The following is a 23,435-nucleotide window of genomic DNA, read 5'->3' on the forward strand; positions in this document are numbered from 1 at the left end:
ACAGGGGATAAAACATACAAAAAAGCATCTAATACTTTGCCTCACTTATAGGATATTTCTCGCATCATAGGATATTTCTTCAAAAAAAAGATACTTTTTTTGTATGTTTGATTAATAATTGAGACAGACAAGGCTGGCAATTGGCTGTAGTGCTGATAGAAAAAGACATTTCAAGTTGTAGAGATTTTAGCTGCCTGCATGTTTGATGTCAAATTTCAGCTGTCTTTATTCTTTTATAGATTTTATGCATTACGTTTGCTGATTGGCTAAACGATATAGTTCTAAATGCATTTGCAATTTTTCTAGAAATTTGCATGCTTCATTTTTTGAATTTTTCATTGGGGGGGGGGATTTTTTAATCTAATGTTTTTAGAATGATTTGCCCTCTTTCGGGACTTTGGACTTTTTGGCGATGACCTGAAATCGATAAAATTTGCTATTGTTTCTACCATGTAGGATATATAGCTATTGTCAAACTTACATTATTCGATTCGAATTACATTAAAGTAGGTTGATTTATGGATGCATTAAATATACGAGATAAATAAGATATAGGACTATACATGAACCTCCAGTTTAATTTGTGCTTGCTTGGATATTACTAATGTATAAAATGCTTACGTTTTTTATTTGTAAAATAATTTTTTTTAACTGTCTATGTTTTTAATTACCCATATCTACTGCTTTTCCACATATAGATAGGTCGATATGATTTTACTATTTATATTCCACATCAGTATCGGCACATTAGCATTAATAAAAAAATTCTTTTACAAAATACTAAAAATATAAAGAATTTTTACTATATAAGTAATTTAATGCATTGATTAAATAATAATAATTCTAAATATAGTAATAAAAATTTATCCCAAAATATTATATTTTCGGACTAGAATTTAGAATCAGTTTTTATTCAAAAATTTTTTCTTAAAATTTAAGCCTACTATCTTGAACAGTTTCTTGAAGAGGATAAATCAATATAATGAAAGTGTAGCAAATCTTTTAGTAGCCACATCAATAAACTATGTACTAATGAAATAAATAAAAAATAATAGATCTTATTCGCTTAGGAGAATTGTAAAAGAAATCTCCATCCTATTACTGACTCCACTGAAGCTTAATTAATTTTGATAATTGTTACTACAGTAGGGAACCGATTATCCGGAACGATCGGGACCATCGCTATTCCGGATAACTGATTTTTCCGGTTTTCTGAATCGCTACAAAAAGCTGTTTTTTTTATTGTTAAACCCAACTAAAAAAATAATTTTTTTTGAAATAATCTTAAAAAGAAGAAAAAACGATGGAGTAATACACTAATGATTATTTCCAAAATGATGGTAAGGTAAACATCTTTCAAGAAAGAAAGAAAAATCCTAAAATCTTATGAGGAAAAAAAAAGAAAAAATTTTAAAAATGGCGGGAAAATTTATCGAATTTCGTCCCGGTTTTTGTGATTTCCGGATAGCGGGTTCTGTACTGTACTAATATTATACGCAGAGAAAAAAATTCTGGTAAAATTACTGTAATGTATGGTAATGACCCTTCCGGTAAAAAAAATATATGGTATTTAAATCATTCATTTGGTAATTTTTCCTTTCATATGGTAAAGGTTTACCGGAAATTCTGGGTTTCAAAATTATTATAGTTCTTATTATCACATATTTAGACAAAAAAAATTGCATTTTCACTGAATAAACGTACTTTATTTCCCACAAGTTTGGATTCTTGATCATCAAAATTTGCCGGGTAGCCGCAATCTGAAACGTCCAAAACGTTTGGTCTGGAGAGCAGTCGAAAGTTCGATCGAAGTATGTCACTTTTACGCTTTGCGTACTTTTTCATATTTCGGAAAGCTTTTAACACGTTCACGCCGGGGTGACCCACCGGTGGGTCACGCTAGATTGTCTCATCGGGCGGCGTACCGGAGTAAAAACTGGTAACAAATAAATTTCATTTTTTAGTTTTTTTCTGGGAATAATAAAAATCCATAACTACCAATTGTTTTTAACGGATGCAATTTTTATATTGAATTGCTTCTTCGCCGTGATAAATTTCCTTACAGTGAATTGTTATTGTTGAGAATAGATTAAATCCACCCGAATATTATCTAATATTGAAATAGTTCTTCTACCAGTATTTTCTCTTTTCCGTCCCGCTTTCAGGCGCAACACCCGGCGTGAGCGTGTTAAGAAAAATCTAAAATTTTGCGCACTATTATGAAATTCATTTTTAGAAAGACAATCGAATTTACGTAAAATTTAATTTTTTTATAATTATTTATTTTATTTAATAATGGTCAGAAAATTTTAAATTGTAAGGTATATTTACAATTTCTTACGCTGTTTCTAATTATATAATGACGAAATACAACATTTGGATGAAATTAGTCGAACAGCTTTTGAGAAATACAAGTTTCAAAATAAGGAAATTTTTTTTTCTTTTTAAAAATTTTATAGCTTAACTATTCAAACTATTTTTCATTCAAATTTTGTATTTTGTCAACACATCATTTTATATGGAGTGAATGTAAAGCACTTTTTGCACAGAGCAGAAACTAAATTGAAATTACTTTGGTAACGAAGCAAAAATAACTATTTATGGTCAAAAATTTTTATCCCATACAAAGCGGAAGCTAATTTAAAGGAATCAAATCTGTGTTAATAATATAATAGGAATTTTGGAATCTTTAATTTGAATAATTTTTTATTCTATTGTTAAAAATCTGTTTATCGTTAAAAAATTTAAATTATTGAATAGCATTAGTGGGGTGAAAACCTCTATTTTCATTAATGTAATGTATTTCATTAATGTAATGCATTTCATTAATGCAATGTAGTAATGTAGAAAAATAATAATAAAAAACAACAATAAACTCAACTACAGCAAACTGTAATTTATTTAGAATTCGATACTGCGCGCATTGCCGGTGAAGAAACTTTTATTACAATTACTTGTAACGAGGAAGATGTTGCTATTCAGTTCACCCACGTGGAGAAAATAATCTTAAGTTCATATCTCAATAATTTCCTTCTTATTGTCCATCATCCATAAAAATTATAAAAGGAGTAACCTTGTCCCACATATAAGGGAATACAGTTTTCCAGGAAAACAAAAATGTTGCGGGAATGATTATTAAAAAGAAGTATGTTATTAGCAATTAAGATAGTTTCCATTTATCCTTAGAGAAAAGATTAAAGCAGTTCAAAATTGCGTGAAATGTTTAAATTTTTTTGCTGAGAATAAACAGTATCATTCACTAAAGGAATAACAATAACAAATTTTCTCTTGCGTTACTTCAAACCAGAAGTTTTTTGACTTTTGAGCTACGATATCCTCCATAAGGCAAAATGAATGGTCACCACTGACCACAGAGCGACTAAATATAACAAATAGCGATTAAAAAATTGCTTGTCAGTGGCCGACCGATTGAAATTTACTTTTGTCGAAAATGCACCCGGTGTGCATTTAATCATTATTTTTCTTCTAAATATATAATTTTAGTTCATGTTTTATACTGTTCTGAAAATCGCTTTTTTCTAAAAATTTTAGAATAATGTAAATTTAAAATTCATTTTTAATGCGAAATTTATTTTTAATAAGCAGTACCTGTTGGGAGTATACCTTTATATATCAGGAATTACCTGTCAAATTCTCTGTCTGCAATCATAACAAAAGTATCTTTATGAATAAAGTGTTTTTACGTTTGTACACTTGTTACCGTGAATGATCGAAATCAAGACAATGTCCACTTTCGCCGGTGAATGTCAACATTTACCAAAGCGACTATGTTATTGTCAACATTCCCCTGTGAAAGTCAACAAATACCAATTTTGGTCATTCACAGTAACATACTTAAATTATATGCATATTTTTGTTAGCTTCCAATTTGGTTTAAAAGCTTAACTATTTTTATTTTAGATGTAATCCAAAATTGTAAATTTAGATTCAAATACAGATTCTAATATTATGAATGTATTTTTTGATATGAATGTTCGCAAAGTAAAAAACTTGGCATTGTTTACAATTTTTGATACTCTGTTACTAACATGCATATCAAAAATTCGGTATTGTTGAGTCTAACAAAGTATATGAAATTATTAAACATTTCTCACATTATGGAAGCTTGGTGCAAACCGGTGGAGCATAAAATATAATTATTTCATAGTTAAAAATATAAATAAAGCAGAAACAAATTGAATAAAACAAAAATAACGATACACGAAGGGCCATAGTATAGTTTTGGTTATATTATGGGTTTTATTTCCTCTTTGTTTTATACATTTTAACCTTTATCTACGCATTATTAGAGTTGCTTTTATTTTATTCATTCGTAGCACAAAGTATATCCTATTCCTCATTTAGAATAGTACAATTACATTTGATTACTATTTTTTGAAAAGTAATTTCTTGATGCGACCAATAGGTTTATTATTTAAGGTGTTTTCTTCAAGTAATGATTTTTTTTCTTTCTGCATACGCAATTATAACCGGATTAACCGAAATGATAAATAATCCAGTAAAAATGTTCGGATGATTTCCCGGTATTCCCGAAACTGATGTTTTTCCTGGTTTAACATTATTTTTTTATAAGTATTTTATGACCGTCGTTGAACAGTCGACCTAGTTTTGGGTTTACGACCGATGTTCAAATCCAAAGCCTTGTAATTTTGAACCCAATCCAGAAGACAAGGGAACTCTGGTTCAAGTATTGGGAGAAATTTGCCTTCATGGAGGACTTTTTGATAGAGCTAACCCACATTTTCTTAACATGGAGAGGAAAACCACGAAAACTTCCAACGACAAGGGGACTCTAACCCATAATCCGTCTGCCACTGAAGATATTTTACGTCAGCACTGTGGTCGGTGTGAACCGAGTGCGGAATTCGAACTGACCGACCATTGCAGGGATTCAAACCCGGTTCACCTCATTGGAAGACGAACGCTCTATCCCCGCAGCCTCCGCTGCTCAGTTGAACACTATTGATAAAAATCCAATAAGCCGAATAAAGTAAGAAATGTATTTCATAAAATAAGTTTTTTGAATAATGAAAATGTTATTTTTCTTTGGCCACTAACTTTGTAATTTTTTTTTTAAATAAATAAAGCGAAGGAAAAAATATTACTCTCTTTCTATCCCACTAAGACTTATAATCAAACGTTGCCCAATAAGCATATAGCATTTGTGCGAAACACGTAAAATGTATACAATTATTCTCCTATTCATAAATTGCTTAGAAGCACCAGCACTTGCTTAGAAGCATATATATGAATATATATCTATATCTATATATATATAGGTTCAAAATGAAGATAAAATAAAGGAGAATTACAGACATATGAAGAAGAATATAAAGGGGGGGGGGAGAAAAAATAATAAAAAATAACAAACTGGAAGAAAAAAAGGATAAAATTTTTTTAAAAATCCGGAAAATAAAAGATATAATCTTTTATTTTCCGGACTTTTAAAAAATTTTTATCCTTTTTTTTCTTTTCTTCCAGTTGTTTGTTATTTTTTATTATTTTTTCTCCCCCCCCCCTNTCCCCCCCCCCCCTTTTTTTTTTCTTTCTTCATATATCTGTAACTTTCTTTTGTTTTATCTTCATTTTGAACTTATCTAATGTGTTCTCTTTACTTGCAGCTTATGCGCAATAAATGATACTTATTGTTTTTCGTAATTTTCTTCGTGTTTTTTTGTATTTATTTATTTTGTTATGTATGTATTTATTTATTTTGTTAAGGCTCTTTACGTTTATGAATTTTTGCTTTGACTTTATTATATCTTAACTCAACTTCAATGGGAAATTATAGATAAATATGTATAGTATCAATGTTCCTTGAAAAATATAAAGCTTTAATTCAACAATTTTTAATTTAATTTCAAAGAATACCAAAAGTGAAAGTAAATCTGATGGTCTCTTAACGAACTTTGACCTATGACCGAATATCTTTCGTTAAAATCATGATGTTTAAAATATAATCAACTTCACTATCTTGAGGGCATATTTCAAAGACCCCAAAAATTGAGGCCCTAAAAGTGAAAATACACGTGTGTAGGTACTTACCAGTATTCTTTTAAGGTTAAACACGTGTCGAACGGTAAGACTGGTTTCAATTCGGCTAACGAATCGATGATCTCTGCGTTATCTGTTGCATGCAAACTGTCTACAGAACATCCGATTGGCTGGATTTCGGATAAAAGATTTAACTTTAAATTCCCTAATATTCTTATATTTTAGTGCACATAATGAGGTAGGGTTCAATCAGCTTGTTTAAGTAATACAAAAATCTAAAGGACTGCATAAAAATTTGTATAGTGAAATGTTTTCTTTTAAGAGATGTAAAGCAAATAATGTCAAAATCTTTTCAATTCACAGTTTATATTTTCAAAAAAATAATAAACTTTGAACTTTTATATTATAGTATGTTTGAAAAACAATGATTCTTAGCTTTCTTTTTAAAAAAATCAAAAGAGTACCAAAACCTATGATTAAATATGTATAAGCGCTCTAAATGTACCAGAAATACAAGAAGCATTTTTATTTCACCATTTATTTAATAGATACAAGTCAATTGTGCACGCCTTAATTTGTTAATAAGTTTAAATAGTTTTAACTTTTAAAATCGAGGTCATTATGAAATATAGATTTGTGAATACAAATTTACTATTACATATAGCATATTGCATTCAATTTTTAATTATTCGGGCCTTTGGTTCGAATTTATATATCCAAATGTTAACAAAACTTTTATATAAAAAAATTTTTTTCCTGCTTTTTTCAGATATTTAAAAGTTTCTACATTGCACAATTGAAAATATAATATTGAAATATAGTATTGAAATACAGTAAACATGCAGACGTGTTGTTACTACGTATCGAAACAAGGATTATCAGATTTGTAAAAATATTAAATCTTTTCTAAATTTTTCACCTAAAAATAGTGAAAATTCCTCATTTTTTAATTTTAGGTTCATTTACCTCTTAATAAGATTGAAATATATAAACCCAAATTCGTTCTCTTTATTATAGAGAATTTATAAATAAAATAAAATAAAAAAAACACAATTGAGAAGATTCATTATTAGGCCATTGTAGAAAACTTAATAATGATAATGCTGATAATTTCGCTACGATAGCTATTAAAGAAAATAAACTCAAACATCATTTGTAATATATCTAATGTTTGGTTCTAGTAAACAACCAGTTTTTATCTGAAATATTTTCATTTGCTCAATGAACTTTCCAAAATATCTGCAGTTTGAAGGACATTTGAGGGGTTGTATCGACATGCAAGTTTAACATACTTGAAAAAAAAAAATATTTATTTATTTTTTTTTTGAAAGCCGGATGTCTAACGAAAATTTCTAAAATAACAGAAATTAAAAATGCTAGTTTCAAGGTAAATCTTAGTTACTCTTAAATTTCAATTGTTAAAATAATGTTAATTGTCAAATTTCCGTTGTCTGATGAGAATCCCGTCATATGCTCCCGAATCTAATAATAAACTAAACTCAGTGGCGCGACAGCCCAAAGAGGGCCAAGGTCTACAGTGCCCATCTCAGTTTTCTTGACCTTGGGCTCTGGGATGCAGGAGCAGATGTTCCGGTCAGGTGGTCAGCCGAACGCGGAATCCCCAGTGTTTAGTTCCCAAGCATGCTTGGTACTTATTGAATTAATTATCGACCCACTGAAGGGATGAAAGGCTGAGTCAACCTTGCCCGGCTCGAGCATCGAACCAGGAACCTGTGGCAGGGCAGCGCGAAGCGCTACCTCTCAGCCACCAATCTAATAATAACTCTTTTAAAATTAAGAGACAGTTTTCTAACAGTCTTGAAGGATTGGATTTTTGATTTTCTTTATATCTTCAGGATATGTTCTTTATGTAAAATTATTGGACAGACTTTTTATTTTTGCGAAAAATATTTTCTTGCAGTTTGGGTCCTTAACATCTTAAACATTTATATTATCTGTACAAGCATAAAACATTTTTTTTATCCATATATAATAAACAATTTTGTATTTACCATTAAATCTACAATAAAATTATTTATCATGTCTAGACTTCATTTAGATAACAAGAACAGAAATATCAACTAGATAGATAAAGTGTTAGGTTTTAACTAACCGAACAAAAATATATGTTCTTTGAAAACATTGTTTAAGATAAACTGCGACTCGTGCGGAGAAGTTCACAACAAAATGTCACTCTCGAGACTTTGCCTCGTGGCTAAATAGTTCATAATAGAACAAAAACCGAAAAACTTAGCTCTAGAACCGAGAGATTTCAGACAGAGAAAAATCAAAAGAAGACTTTCTTCACACGTGGAAACCCCGTACCTGTTATCAATTTTGAGTAATACCTTCCTTTGGATACTTTCGAATATGTTGATGTCACACTGACGCAATTTCTGAATCAGCCTTGATTGGCTGAGGCCTTTTCTTTCACGAAATTCGAAACGCCTCGTAGAAGGCGTTTCGAATTCATTTCTTGTTATTATTTTTTTTAAAAAAAGAAATCTTTATAAAGGTAAACTACGGCGGCGCGATTTTAGTTGTAATCAATTATTAGGTTTTAACTATGAAGCGTACGTGTTTCAAGCAATTTTTAATTAACATCTGCAGTTTCGGTAAGTGCTTAGTAGAAAATCTTTAAAACCCCTTGAAAGAGTTTATTGCGTAGTAATTTTATATTATTTTGTTGCATTATGTATTGTGGTTTTAAGTTTAATATTTAGTAAATTGTTTGTTGTCGCCTCTTATATCTATTCATAACTAAACAGAGTTATTCTGTAACTATTTATTCGACTAGTTAACAGTGAACTAAAAACAAATTTATTTCTGCATCTCAAAGTAGCATAGCTTAAGGAAAATATTCTCAAATTTTTATTAAAATGTAGATAAGGAAAAAAATTTTAATTTTCAAATGTTAAAGATTTTAAGGGTTCAAAGTGTACATTTCGAAGTACTAATAATGACATAAGTCTGTAGTCTTTCAGCTGAATGTCTATACTTATCAAGAAAATATATGCTTGGTCATTTTTTCCCAATTAGAATAAAAAATTTCGATTTACATTTTATGTAAAAAAATTTAACTTTCAAATCTTACACAAATGTTAATCTATACTAAACTATGTACAAATGCTAATGCTACAAATTTTAAGTAAAGTTAAATATGCAAATTTTTAAAGTAAATACGTCTTAGTGAAATAATAACTGGAATCAAACAAAATTTTTGAACGAACTGTTCCCCGAAAACCATAAATTTTCATATTTAAATTTTTTAAACTTTTTGTTTTTACCGCATAACTAGTTGGCATTTTTGGGGATTTAAATTCTTACGAAGTAAATGTTTGTAGATGCAGAAAATTTTCATACTAATTTTAAAAATTCCTATTTAGAATTGTCAGTGGTAGGTATTCAAAGATGCCAACTTGTTCCGGACAGCAAATATATATTTTAAAGTGGTAGTTTATCAATTGTGATTCTGGGTTTGACAAATTCAATTTATTAAATTTTTATCCACCACTATTTCTAAATAATTCGTAGGCTTATATAATTCACCACTTTATTGCCATGTCATATTTTTTAAAATGAGAGCAAAAATAGTCAAACATTTGTAAAATTTACTTTGTAGTTATTTACCGTTTTTTTTTGTTTTTTTTTTAAAATTATTTCGGCGTATCCGGAGCAGTTGGCATCTCCTGGTTTTGTTTGCATACATAAGAAGCTATTTAAGAAAAAGGCTTTGCAAATTTAATGACTATTTTTTTTGTTTGTTACAAGTCAGTTATTTTGTCCTTAATTCTAAAATTTTTAAATTGTATGTGTAATACGCAATCATTGTAAATGTGTATTGTATGTTAAGCATATAGTTATTTGTATTTGTACAATGCATAAATTTTTAATTTGTATAAAATGTACACACACAGTGTATCTATAGCAAGAACTTATTTCGTTAATCCCATATTACTTAATATAAAGTATCACCTTTATCAGAATAAAGAATTGTTTTGTCGGGAGTTGATTCGACTCAGACTTTCAGTCTATTAAAAATTTTGGCAGATCCCCGGAAAATATCATTTCTAAGTAAATATCAATTTTATATCACACATTTTTGTTTTTATGTACAAATAGAAGGAAACGTACAGTTAGAAAGAAACTTATCGAATTAAAATTAACCTTCATATTAAAAGATAATTTGAAGAATTTTTTAAAAAAAATATTTCTACAAAATATTGAAATAATAAGAAACCATTATATATAAAAAGATATATCTCGCACTCATAAATTACTAAATATCTTATTACAAGAAAATTCTACAGGGAATATTTTGAAACTTGGAAAAAGGTAGAACTAAATTCTCTCGATAAGGAAGCTATTTCAAATTAGATATTTGCTTTTCTTTTTTAATTAACTTTTGAATCTAGCAAAATTTTTCGTTTTGGAATTTTTGTACTTTCAAAGTTCCATCTTACATGTGCTGAAAAACTCTCAAATGTGATGATAAATTTAAAGATGATAAAAGTTATAATTTAAAGGTTTTTCTCAGTATTTGAGTAATATTTTTTTCGTCTTAACAATTGTGAATGTTTGTATAAATTTTCATAAAATCAAAAACTTCTTTGAATCTGAAGTCGAGCAAACTTTTATTAACTTAGACTCCCAAGGCTGGATTGAGATTAGGGCGTAATTTTTTTCGCCTCACGAAAGAGCTCTAAATGTTGTGAAAGTGAAACCGACGCGTATTTCAGTCTTGGTATTCAGTCTTGATATTTTGAGTGAAAATTCAGAAATATATATATTTTGCAACGATCTATAAAAGAATTTAACATTTTCTGTGTGCTTGATTGACTAAAATATAATTTGAGGAAATATGGAAAATTCTAATTTCTTAATTTCGATTTTTAAAATTTGTATGCTTTATAGTTCTTACTGAACATTTATAATTTTTTACAGGATGCTTTTACTGGCTTGCACTTAATCGCATTTAAATGTTTCAGTGAAATATTTTGTAAAAAAAATTGGAATTCCTTTTTTTCGAACTTTTATAAAACAAGCTTAAGTGGAACTGAATTTTATAAAGTTTCAATATTTCTGAATCTGATTGAAAATTTGTAGGTAGGAGTGAACCTGAAAATTTTCTTTTTCTCCGACTGGTTAAATCCTGGATTCCATAATCCTGGTTAAATATTAATCAAATAACGCACTCATTTATGTTTGTCTGATATTGGAAACTCTAGTAAAACTTAAGGATTGCAAGTTCAACTATTCAAAAAGTTTTTTTTGTTTGCATTTTACCTTTCATTTACTTAATGAATAGTCAGACTTCATTTTGAAGTATTATGAAGAATTTTAACTAGAAGACAACAAATTGTTATTAGCAGTTATTTTTGAAAGTGGAAAATGCTCATTTGAAGCTAAAAAATATTTTATTTTCAATTATTTATTGTTGCATTTCGATGATTGATGTTTCTTCAAATTAGTGTTAAAAACATCACCCAAATTTATTAACCTTTGTCACTCTTTTAATCATTCATACACTAGCCCTTAAAAGTATTAGACTTAGAAGTATTAGACAAAAAGTATTAGACACCACATATTCCACTTTCGCAAATAGAAATAATTTGAATTACTTCCTGATTTGTATTATGTTCATACAAATTCCTTTAATTGATATAGTGAAAATAAATATCATTAACTATAATTCCTAGTTTATTACACTTCGAAATTTTTTAAAAAATGTTCTATCTATACAAGTGTCGTAAATTTTCAATTTTCTAAGTGAAAGTTAACATTTGTGAACATTTAAATTTTGACACCTCTACTCTACTAACGTTCTATTATAGATTTTATTTTTACTAAATAAAAATTGGCGAACCCTTATATAAAATTTCATTAAGCTTTTGCGTTGATTAGAATTGTATTTTTAAAGACTAATAAAATTTAATACTCGCTTTAATCAAACATAAAATTTTTTATAAGTATAAATTTTGGAAAATTGCAAGTAATCTAATTGAAATAAGGGAGAAGTACTATGACTTTTTTTTTTTCTCAATTTAAGAACCCAACCGTTAAATCAGAAAGTTTAATGCATTAAATGCCCTGGTAGGACGAAAAAAAAAAACGCTCTATACTGACTCACGCATAACACGTTAACACTTTAATCGGAGTTTATAACACAGCTTGTTAAATTCTTACTACTAAAATGTTTTTGAACAGTATTAACCGGTTAACGCCCAGCGTCATATATTTAGGACAGTTCCTTTTTTCAAAGACATTCATTGTGGCGGGAAACTCTTTTCAACATTTTCATTTATCTGGGTGAATTAAATGATTCTCAGATACCACAATGATTTAGTTATTTCTGATTAGATCTAGAATTATAAGGAATAAGTACTTTTTGATCTATCAAAGATTTTTTGAATGCCATAACAGTGGAAAAACCAATTAATTTCGATAATATATTAAACCACTTTTTCCATAAAACCACTTTTTGTATCATTTCCATATATAAATTCGGGACTAAACGGATTAAAAGATTGGAGGGAAACACAATCTAACTTAAGTTTTGACAATTATTAAATTTATTTATCTGTCGAACTTTAAAAATAAAGCAATGAACCTGTCTATAGACAGTTAAGCAAACAATATTGTAATTAGTTCATTGTTGAAAAAAATCGGATGTTTTAAATTTAAATACAATAAGTTATTGTAGTACAAACAAATATTTTGTCTATAAGTGGCTATTTAAAGCATAGTACAAATGTATCGGTAGAACTCAAAATTACCTTATAATACTACCAAATTAAATGTTCTAAATGTTAAATAAATTTGATCGAAGAGGAGTAAGGGAAAAGGTACCACTTCGAATTTGAGAAACGTTTGATAGTTTGAAATGAGAGGCTGCTTCTGATGCTGCCATCTAGTGACAAGTAGGAAACATACAAGTGTAGCATTTTTCTTTTTTCTTTACGAGTATCGCTTATAAAACTTTATGTTGCTTAAAACATACGTCTTAAGTAACTCACTCGTCATTTAAGTAAGTTTTACATTCAGAATATTAAAAAAAACACTCACAATTGTTTTACAAATTGAAAATTGTGAAACAAATCCTTTAGGATAAAGAGAAATTATCACCGTTGAATCGTCAAGCAAAAGATAAAGTAACTATCTAAAAACTTTGTTGAAATAATTGTTGAATTGTAACAATATCTTCATCTGAAATTATAAGTGGATGGGAAACTTATTTTTTTTATATGGATATATGATCTTGTCTTAAAATTATTGATTAGTAAAATAAGTTTTACTCTTTTTGTAAGTATCAACTTGCATTTTTAGCAAAACAAAATATTATATTTTAATTAAAAAGAAAAAAATGCCTAAAACGTAGTTAAAAAAAGTAATCATTTTTCCATCATTGTTTTAAAAATCTTAATCTAAATTGTATTGTGACATTATCGTTCACATTCAAATGGTTTATAGTACATTAATTTATGTAAAACATTGAAACTAATTACTTGAAAACAAAAACACTAACAAATATTTATTTATAAAAAGAAAACTTTAATCATTTTGTTAATTAAAAATAGATTCCTTAAATTAAAAAAATTAATTAAAATATATTAGAACAAACATGAAGCCATAATAAGTTACCATAGATATTTTATTTAAAAGATATTACATTTTTAAAAATTTATTCTTTAATTTTTTATTTTATCAAATTAAAACAAAATGAACTGCTGTTAAAACAAAGTTAAAATACTCAAGTCATAAATAACATTAGCATAAAATGTTTTATTTAAAAATATTTATATTCTTATAAAAATTAAATTTTTTTTTTTAATTGATAACGTTTTGCAGCAAAAATACAAATACATATAAAATAAGTGTTTAATGTTTTAATTTTAAGTTAAAAATAAATTTTACAAGATTGTGCGAAATGTTTCCCAGACACCGAACTATGGGAACTGAGCCACCATAGCTAGGGAATGAACTGTCTTCAAGGTTAGTAGGCTTTATTTTAATTTACTTTAAATTCCTTTCATTGTGTGAAAAAGGGAAATTTTCTTTGATATTTCAGAAAAGGCGCACTATATGTAATATACACTAGCTATGGGGGCTCAGGGAATACTTCGCCTTCAAATGAGGTGAACAGGGTTCGAAACCCAGCAATGGTTGGTCCATACGAATTCCGCATCCGGCTTGCACCGACCACAGTACTGACGTAAAATATCCTCAGTGGTAGACGGATCAGGGGTTAAAGTCTCCTTGCCATCAGGATAAACGTCGGAAGTTTTCGTGGTTTCCTTTCAATGTAACGCAATTGCTGGTTAGTTCCATCAAGAAGTCCTCCACCAAAGTAAATTTCTCCCAATACTTGATCCAGGAGTTCCCTTATCTTCTGGATTGGGTTCAAAATTACAAGGCCACGGAGCTGAACATTAGTAGTCGTAAACTCAAATTTTTGTTTACTGATGGTTATAAATTAAATAAAAAGATGCACCTTAGAATATTCAGTTCAAATATTTACTTATTTTTTTAATGAAAAAAAAAATTATGTAGTGCATATCTGATTGCCTTGTTAAGAATAGGAAAATTCCGCGAAAACAAAGCGTGTTGTCCAGCTATTGGCGCCATGTCCAGAGTATCTATTTATTGAACCATTTTGGCGAGAGTGGTTTGCTTAGGGTGCCTTACTGTGATAAAATTTGGTATTTTTAAGCATGCATTGTCTGGATAAGAATTAAAGCATAAAATATAGTTCTCTCCAATTGCAGCAGAGTTACAAGCATTAAATGTTACAAAAATCAGAAAACTTGGAGGAAGATTTTTCTTGGCTTATGGTAATCGAATTCTCTACTCAATAGGCTCCTTACTTTTTTTTTTTTTAACTCACTGCCCACTTTGCAAGTTCAGAATTCTTCAACGCCCCCAAACAAAAGTTTAAAAAAAACTTTTCTTCAGCACTTTTGATGTGATGTACTACTTGAGATGTTTTAACCATATTGTCATTTTAAGGAAAATTCCTGCTGATCAATGAATTTTAACCTAGCTTTTTTTTTAGCGTTTGATGTATCACCTTTCTATTTTAAAGAATTAAATACATAATATCGACTTAAATGTCAAACTACATATTTCTTACAGGTCTGAAAAAATTTTATATAAACTCCGATCGTTCAATGTTTCTTTTCAGGCACATATAGAGTACTAAGTTAAACATTGTTAACAATCTGTTCACACAGCTATAGTTTAGAAGGGAAGAAGAGTGGGAAGAAGGCATGGGTGTTGCAATTGTTCAATGTTTGAGCGAGACGAAATTAAAATAGTCTCCTTATTTTCGCCAAATTTCTTATACAACAAAAGTTAGTTCTAAAAATTGCCGAATATCTGCAGCAAAAATCTTTTTCTCAATTTTGCTTTTCGTAAGTTTAAATCGATGATTCACGAAAATTTTCTTAATTTCTAATTGCTTCGTAAATATTTCACTTAAAATTGGTTCAACTCTATTAGTCAAAGTATAATTCCACTAAAAATTCTATTTTCTGGAAAGCATTTAACACTTAAATTTACACGGTAAATGCAATTTAAAAAAAATTAACTTAGATGTCACTCCCCTTAAAACATACAATTGTACATTCTATCGTTCGAGGCTGACACGCATGATGCCCCTCTTAATTAAGTTGTGAATTTAGAATCAAAATCAAACATACTTGATTTTTACGGATCTTCTTACGAAATTTCTTAAATTTCTCAGTAATTTTTTTATCTTTATACTTTCGATTTCTGAATAAATCTCAAATTTCTGTTAATTTCTCATGAAATTTGACACATGGTTTATTTTTTAAAATAATAGACACAGTAATATTTTCCCCCTAACGAGGCAGCTTAATGAATCGATATTTTGAAAAGGTCTATTATGCAACTAGTAAGTTGCAAAAAAAAAAAAAGTTTTTTTCTTAAGTGATACAGAACGAAATAATTTCACGCTCGGTTTCTAATTCCAGTACAGGAATTTTCCTTTACCAATTTTTTCAAGAATTATTTTATTTCTTCGAAAATCCCTTAAAAAGATTGTTTATAGCCGAAAAAAGGAAATAATTCTATGTACGTCTATTAAAAAAGTGTCACTATCAATATAAAACTTCAAATTTGAGGTTAATTTGATTTGATAGAGTTGTGAGTTTGGCTACACTGAAAATGCAGTTTCAAGAAAAAGTGTTTCTAGGCACACGCTGTGAACCCAAACCTTGCCCTGCTCATATAAAGACTTAAAGCTCCCCTGCAATTTTTCACGAACATAATTTTAACGTTTTTTACCACCCGGTTTAAATTTTAAAAATCAAAATAAAATAAAAAAAATCTAAAATCCTAAAGTTGTCGTTAAAGTTCAAGTATTTTCCCTTATAGCTTCAGGTTGTAGCTCGGGTCCCTTATACCTTAACTTCTTAAGTTTGGTTTAAGATGTCACTAAAACTAAAGCAGATTCTTGAACTATTATCATCCAATCTAATGATTTAATTAGCAAAAACTAATTTTTATATGCAAGAATTTTGAAGTGCTGACTGAAAAGAAAGAATAATGCTGGAATAATTCTTGTCCACTTGACTCCTTCTTCGTATTTTAAATGAATAAGAAATTATATAAAATCAATATTTTAAGTAATTTTATTTCTACAAAATCGTTAGCGTATTTTTCAAATCTATAACAAATTATCTTCAGAAAATTGTATGTTATAGATTACTTACTTCATGCAACAAATCTTATAGTGTTACCCTTAGTTTCCTCATTATTTTAATTCATTTCAGGCGTGCTATATTTCTTTGGCCAATATGGAGTATGCTTCGCCTCTGCATGCAATAAAAATCCTTACATTAAAGAGACTGGACCATTGGTGGAAACTAGCTCTGGGCCGATAGTTGGTAAATACGTTAAGGTATTCGACACAGATGTTGCAGCCTTCTTAGGTATACCATTTGCAAAGCCTCCGATAGGAGAAAAGCGATTCGCCAAACCGGAACCAATAGGAAAGTGGGAAACACCGATCTTTGCCAATGCGAAACCTTCATCTTGTGTGCAGTTTTCTAGCAGAGATTTTCATTGGATTCCCAAGGGAATAAACATAAGTGAAGACTGTCTGTATTTAAATGTATGGACACCAGTTCACTGCAATTGCAATGATTTTAATAAATTACCTGTTTTGGTGTGGATTCATGGTGGTGGATTTTATGCTGGCTCATCGACTATGGATGTATATGACGGTAGTATATTTTCCTCTTACGGTGATGCTGTCATTGTTAGTGTGAACTACAGATTGGGAATATTTGGCTTTCTTAATGCTGGCATAGATCAAGCGCCAGGAAATGTTGGTCTTTTTGATCAACTTTTAGCGTTGAAATGGATTAATGCCAATATTCAAAATTTCGGTGGAGATCCAAACAGCATTACACTTTTCGGAGAAAGTGCCGGGTCAATTTCAATCAACGATCTCTTGCTTTCACCGTTGTCAGATGGACTCTTTCACAAGGTGATTATGGAGAGTGGTACAGCTTATTACCAGTACTATACGGATAATTCTAATATAGCCTTATTTAAAGCAAGCACGTTTTCCAAAGTGGTTGGGTGTGAGAGCGAGAACAAAACTTTAGCAACTAGCCCGGTGGAAGTGGTGCAGTGTTTGAAGGAGAAAGATTCTTCTCAACTTGCTGAAGCTGAGAACATGTTTACCTCTAAATTCCCTCTTTTCTTCACCCCAACATTCGGAGACGAATTTTTGCCACAACATCCCATATTACAGATGAAATCTGGCGAATTTCCTCAGTTGCCTATTCTAATTGGTAATAACAAAAACGAAGGATCTGTCTTTTTGTCCTATGCCATGCCGGACGTGTTTCCGAGTGACAAAAGTGTGAATCTTACTTTGCTGCAAGCTAAAAATGTTATACGTGGATTATTTGCTAATGCGCCAGAAGTTTCTCCAGAAGTAGTGTTTGCTTTTTATTTCCGGAATATAACCGAAGACAACTCTGCCGAGGTTGTGCAAGCAATTTCAAATGCTTTTGGCGATTTCACTTTCAATTGCCCATCATTGTTTCTCGCCGAAAAAACTAACAATTCAAGATTGTATTGGTTAACGCATCGTTCTCTGAAGGAAGGTGACGCGGAATGGATGGGAATACCACATTTTTATGAAGTACAATATATTTTTGGCAAGCCAATCATTGATGCACTCAAATATACACCGGAAGATGGGAAGTTTAGTGGTGATCTGATCAAGAAATGGGTGAATTTCGCTCGTACAGGGTGAGTATAAATTAAACACAATTTAAATTTGTTTATGTAATACATAAGTTTCCAAAACTGACTAAGGGATTTAAGTATCTTGCCAAAAATTACTCATCCACTTTGCTCGAAAATGTCGCAAAACATCAATGTGGAGAAAAATCAGTTTTGTGAAAATTGAAAGAGTTTGTGGTGTTATATTTTAATTTTTCAAAAGTTTTCCAAATGTTACATTGTTTTGGCTCCTAAAAAATTGGAAAAATTGATAATTGGATTTTTGCACTTCGATAAGATCAAACATACCCACACATGTGGCCTAAGACGGTCAGCACCAGTAAATCGTTAATAAACAAAATGGTGTGTCAATGTTGAGCTGAGTAATAAGACACTTAAATTGTAGGCAACTTTTCATTGGCTAAGGAGTTAAGAAAAATTATTCTTTAAATATAGCTTTCACATCGATCTGGAGGGCTAAAGCTTTGCATAACCACACTCCAATCTTTGGGTTCCCGATACTCAGTACCCTCGAACGGTGAAGTTATGGTTAAAGACTAATCTGTAGGAAATGAAGTTAATAAAACGAAAGTGAAACAGTGGTTTTCTATATGGTATCCGAAATATAGTGAAACGTGACAGGCTATGTGCCCTGGTTTAGCTTACCTTTGAATATAGATGAATTATTTAATTTTTTCTTAGCAACAAGTTGTTAAAGCAATTTTAAATTCAAAAAAAGCGCTGAATTGTGCTCTGCCTTATAAAATAGATTTTCAAATACTTATTGCTGTAAATGTATAATTCTTAAAAGCCCCTCTTTTTAAAAGAAAAAACAAAAATTATACAAAGCTTGCTACTTGACATTTTTGATTCTATTAAAATTGTCTGGATATTAAACTATTTTATAGATATAAAACTCTATTTAAAATTACTTGATACGTTTTTTTATTTTTCAAAAAATGTTCTCGGGATTTTGGGGGTCGAAGCAAAAGATACTTTGGAATTTTGAGAGAAAAATATATATTCTATTTACACGCGGTAACACTTTCTGAAATAAATCATAGCACTGACCACTACTTTGTTCTACTTCCACACTAATTGTTAAGCTATAACTACTAAATCTTTATAATAAGGATATATTTTTCTTAATTTTGAGTGTCGAAACCTATTTGGTTCAGCCACAAATGCGTATTTCTGTGAATGCATAAATGAGGATTACCAAAAATGTGTGTGGTGTGCATTTGCCTGAAGTAGCAAGAAACTGGAAGTTTGCACAATACTTAGGGTTCTTAACTGCCTTCGTCAAAACTAAATAAGTAGGAAATTTGCTGGAAAATTAGTCTTTAAAAGTATAGCTGAAACAAAATTAATTCACAAAACTAGGGTTACTGATTGAGCTTCTACACAAGGCCCTAAACTTTGAGGCTCGTACTTTATCTTCATGAATATCTATATTCATATTACCTTTCATATTTTACATGCAGCTGTAAATTGTTTTAAAAAATGTGACTTATACGAATGTCTTATGACTTACATGAGTTATGACCTATACGAATATCTGAAGTAAACACTCTCCAAGCTGTGCTTTAGTCTATAACTAGAACTTACTGAGGAAGAGGGATGAAAAAACATACTGATGCCATCTAAGCAAGTTATGCTTCCGATGTAATTATTTATGTAGAATCTAATAAAATCATATCGAAGCCTGCTAGTTAATAGTTTATAAGATATATCTGTTAGTTAATAAGTTATTTAAATTTTATATCTAAACAGTGCAAATTTTGACTCGTGCATATTTATACGTCTGACATTGCTAACCAAGCAAATGAGGTATTGATTCAGTTTTTTTTCTTTTTAAAGTTTTTGCGAAAAAGTCTACTACAAAGGCAGGTTTTTCAATCTTTCTTAAATAAATTTTTCTGCATTAAAGCGTAATTAAGACTAGATATCAAATGTTTCTTTAATAATAAAAAGTGAAAGGAGATCATTAGATAACACCCTGCATTTATTTAAATTTTACATTGAAACAGGTCAAATTTTGACTCGTACGTATTTATGCGTCTGACATTGTTATCCAGTCAAGTATGATTCCAATGTATTTTTTAAGAAATCCAGAGGAACATTTCAGTTTACTAACAGTTTAAAAAAGTTATAAAAGATTTTTATTAAAATATCCTTTGTTTGCACTTACCTACTCAAAGCTTTTATAACTTGTATGCTGGTAGTGAATGGAAGTGTTCCTGTTGATTGCTTTAAAAATATTTTGGAATTAATACCCAACTTGATTGGATAGCAATGCTAGATGCATAAACATGCAAGTTAGAATTTGCTCTATTTCTGTATAAAATGCAAATAATTTAACTGTTAAATCTATCTACTTGAGTGTAAAATATTAACATACTCTAATCAGTTCGTATTATATACATACTCTAATACGTATTCTAATCAGTGTAAAAATTTGCGCTAGAAACATAACTTTCCTAAATAGTCGGAGTATTATCAATCCTCCACCTTAGTAAATTCTAGATAGACTAAAACTCGCATCGAGGTAAGTGTTAACTTTAGATATTCATATTAGGCTCAAAGTTCCTTTTTTTGAAACAATTCACAGCTTTTCTGTAACTAATGCTGCATTCAATTACTTATGTACGGGCCTCAAAGTTTAGTGCAGTATTATTTAAAAGTTGAACCAGTTACCATAGATCTGCAAATTGACTCCTGTTACTGCTATTTTTTAAGTCTTTTTTCCTGCAAACTTCATACTATTTAAGTTTTTGTGAGGATATTTAATGATCTATAAAATTGGGCAACGTTTCAATTTCTTGCTACTTATGGTAAACTTTAAGGTCATGTAAAATATACACCAAATCTTTATTCTTTTATGTACTATTTATTAGCATGTCTTCACAGAAATATATCCATGGTTCACTGTTGGCACTTGTAAGTTTTGAAAATTAATCAAACAAAAGAGCCTTATTTTGTAGATTACTTTTTACCATCGATGTTAAGGTCGACTCAAAGTGTTTGTCTTAATAGTTAATGTAGAAGTAGTTGAACACGAAATCAGCGTCTTGATTTACTCAGATTACAAAAAGTAGTACCAGATGTGAATGTTTTCCTCAATTTTCCAGAGGATTTCCAGTTTGAATCAAGAAATCGCTTAACGATTCCGTGGAAATATTTACAGAAGTTATTAAATGTATTCAGCTCTATATCTCATAAGGCGACCCTTTCATTCTCAATCTTTGAAAAACGTTATGCTGTCACACGATAATCTGTTGTCAGAAGTTTAAGTACAAAAAAAAAAAAAAAAAAATCGGGAAATCGCACATTTAACCTAAAATCCAAGATGGCGATGTCATGAAAAAGGCCTCTTGAAGTTTTGAAACACACAGAAGTTATGGCTTTCTACAAGATTTTTGTTTGAAATATCTAGTGTTCAAACAGTGGCATCGCACCGGTAACAGCGAAGACTTAAAATATTCTCAGTGGTAGACGAATCATGGGTTAGTCCACTTGCCATGAGGCTAACCATGGGAGGTTTTTGTGTTTTTTTTCTTCACCCAAATGTGGGTTAGTTCCGTCAAGAAGTCTTGTACAAAAGCAAAATTCCTCCCAATTCTTGATCCAGGAGTTCCCCTGTCTTCTGGTCCCGCAGTGGACTGATCGTTAAGAAACGGTTCCCAGCAGATCACCGAAGTCAAGCATCACTGGCTACGGTCAGTGTGCGGGTGGGTGACTACTTGGATCAGTCTGCGTAGGGGCCAAGGGTGTGCGGTATTGGTCCTCGTTAAATTGTTCTACCGTTAAGTGCTAGACTTCGCGTGCAGGTAGTTGGGCTACCGAAACAGGGGCGCCATCCCCTCTGCAGAGGATCAAAATTGTGATGGCTTGTCTTCGGATCATCCTCAGGGATGTTTCCCAGACCGTCGCCAATAGCCCATTGTGCAGCTCTAGTGCGACGTAAATTAACTACAACAATCCCCTGTGATTTCGAACCAAATCCAGAAGACAAGACCATTAGTAGTCGTAAACCTAAAATTGAGTCTGCTGTTCATCGATGGTTATAATTATAGATGTGTATTCAAAATTTAATGTGCTTATATTGTAATTTTAACAAAAGCTCACTGTTTCTTTTTCTTCCAAGTTTCATCTTAAGTTATCCTGTTTAAATTTGGTACTAATGTTTCATTTATAACTTATCTTTCAGCAACCCAATCTCAGATAACAGCAACGGCTATTGGCCGAAACTGGTGGCATTAAATCCTACTGCATATGAGTTAAATCCTAGAAGTGAAGGAGCTATACCTCACCCTAGATTAGAAGCCTGTGAATTCTGGAGGCCTTACATAGTGTACAAGTAAAGTTGAAATTAATGCAAGGATATTTATTTTACATCTTGATCAAAAGCCTTTTTACCTTGGATAAGTGTTCTTAGAAACACTAAACGATTGTTGAATCTTTTGGAGTTCCAATATCTTTTAAATCACATAGGATTAAAATCTCTAAACCTCGTAAAGTTTAGGTTTTTTTTTCTTCCCAAAGTTGTTAGAGAAAGTGACAATTACGTCCATATACAATCTTTATATACATTATGAGTTTTCCTTCCGATTTTTCTGCTAAAATGTAAACCTGTGTACAAGTTTTTACCTGACATTTTACTATTTAATTTTTAAAAACTAGTTGATTAAACGACTAGCTGATTAAACGAAGATTGGAATTTTGTCGATTTTGTGACAATTTTATTTTGTGAAGTGTTTGAATTTGATATACATGTATATTTTAGAAAGATTTGTAATTTAATTCCTGATTTGTAAATAAATTTTAACTCATTTGATACTCTAAGATTTTTTGAGTTTGCAAGAATAAATACTATTGAAACTTAATATTTTTAAAGATTATTTCCTTGAAAGGTCTCCTTCAGACTGAAAAAAAGATTTTACTCTATAGGTAATCGCCTACGAAGAATATATCCAGAATTTACTTAAGGAATAACTAATTCAGATTTTGAAATAATTTGTTTTATTTTATTCATTAAACTGTTTTTATTGATATTAGTCGATTTTAAATTATTAAGGAAAGTATTAACAATACTTAATTAAAAACTTTGCAAATGTTTTAGAAGCTACTGACAACAGCATTAAAATTCAACATTGGTT

At 30.1% G+C, this 23,435-nt stretch overlaps 1 protein-coding gene across 1 annotated transcript; it reads left to right on the forward strand.

The window, feature by feature from the left end:
- Nucleotides 1–8,155: 8,155 nt before the first annotated feature.
- On the forward strand, nucleotides 8,156–23,113 carry LOC107455030 (acetylcholinesterase-1). The gene is made up of 3 exons (XM_016072426.3): nucleotides 8,156–8,630; nucleotides 16,809–18,303; nucleotides 22,487–23,113. Exons 1-3 carry the CDS (start codon nucleotides 8,582–8,584, stop codon nucleotides 22,638–22,640), a joined length of 1,698 nt encoding a protein of 565 aa, XP_015927912.2. The 5' UTR covers nucleotides 8,156–8,581; the 3' UTR covers nucleotides 22,641–23,113.
- Nucleotides 23,114–23,435: the final 322 nt, after the last annotated feature.

Source organism: Parasteatoda tepidariorum, chromosome 4 (genome assembly GCF_043381705.1).
Source record: "Parasteatoda tepidariorum isolate YZ-2023 chromosome 4, CAS_Ptep_4.0, whole genome shotgun sequence".
Classification (NCBI taxonomy): Eukaryota; Metazoa; Arthropoda; class Arachnida; order Araneae; family Theridiidae; genus Parasteatoda; species Parasteatoda tepidariorum.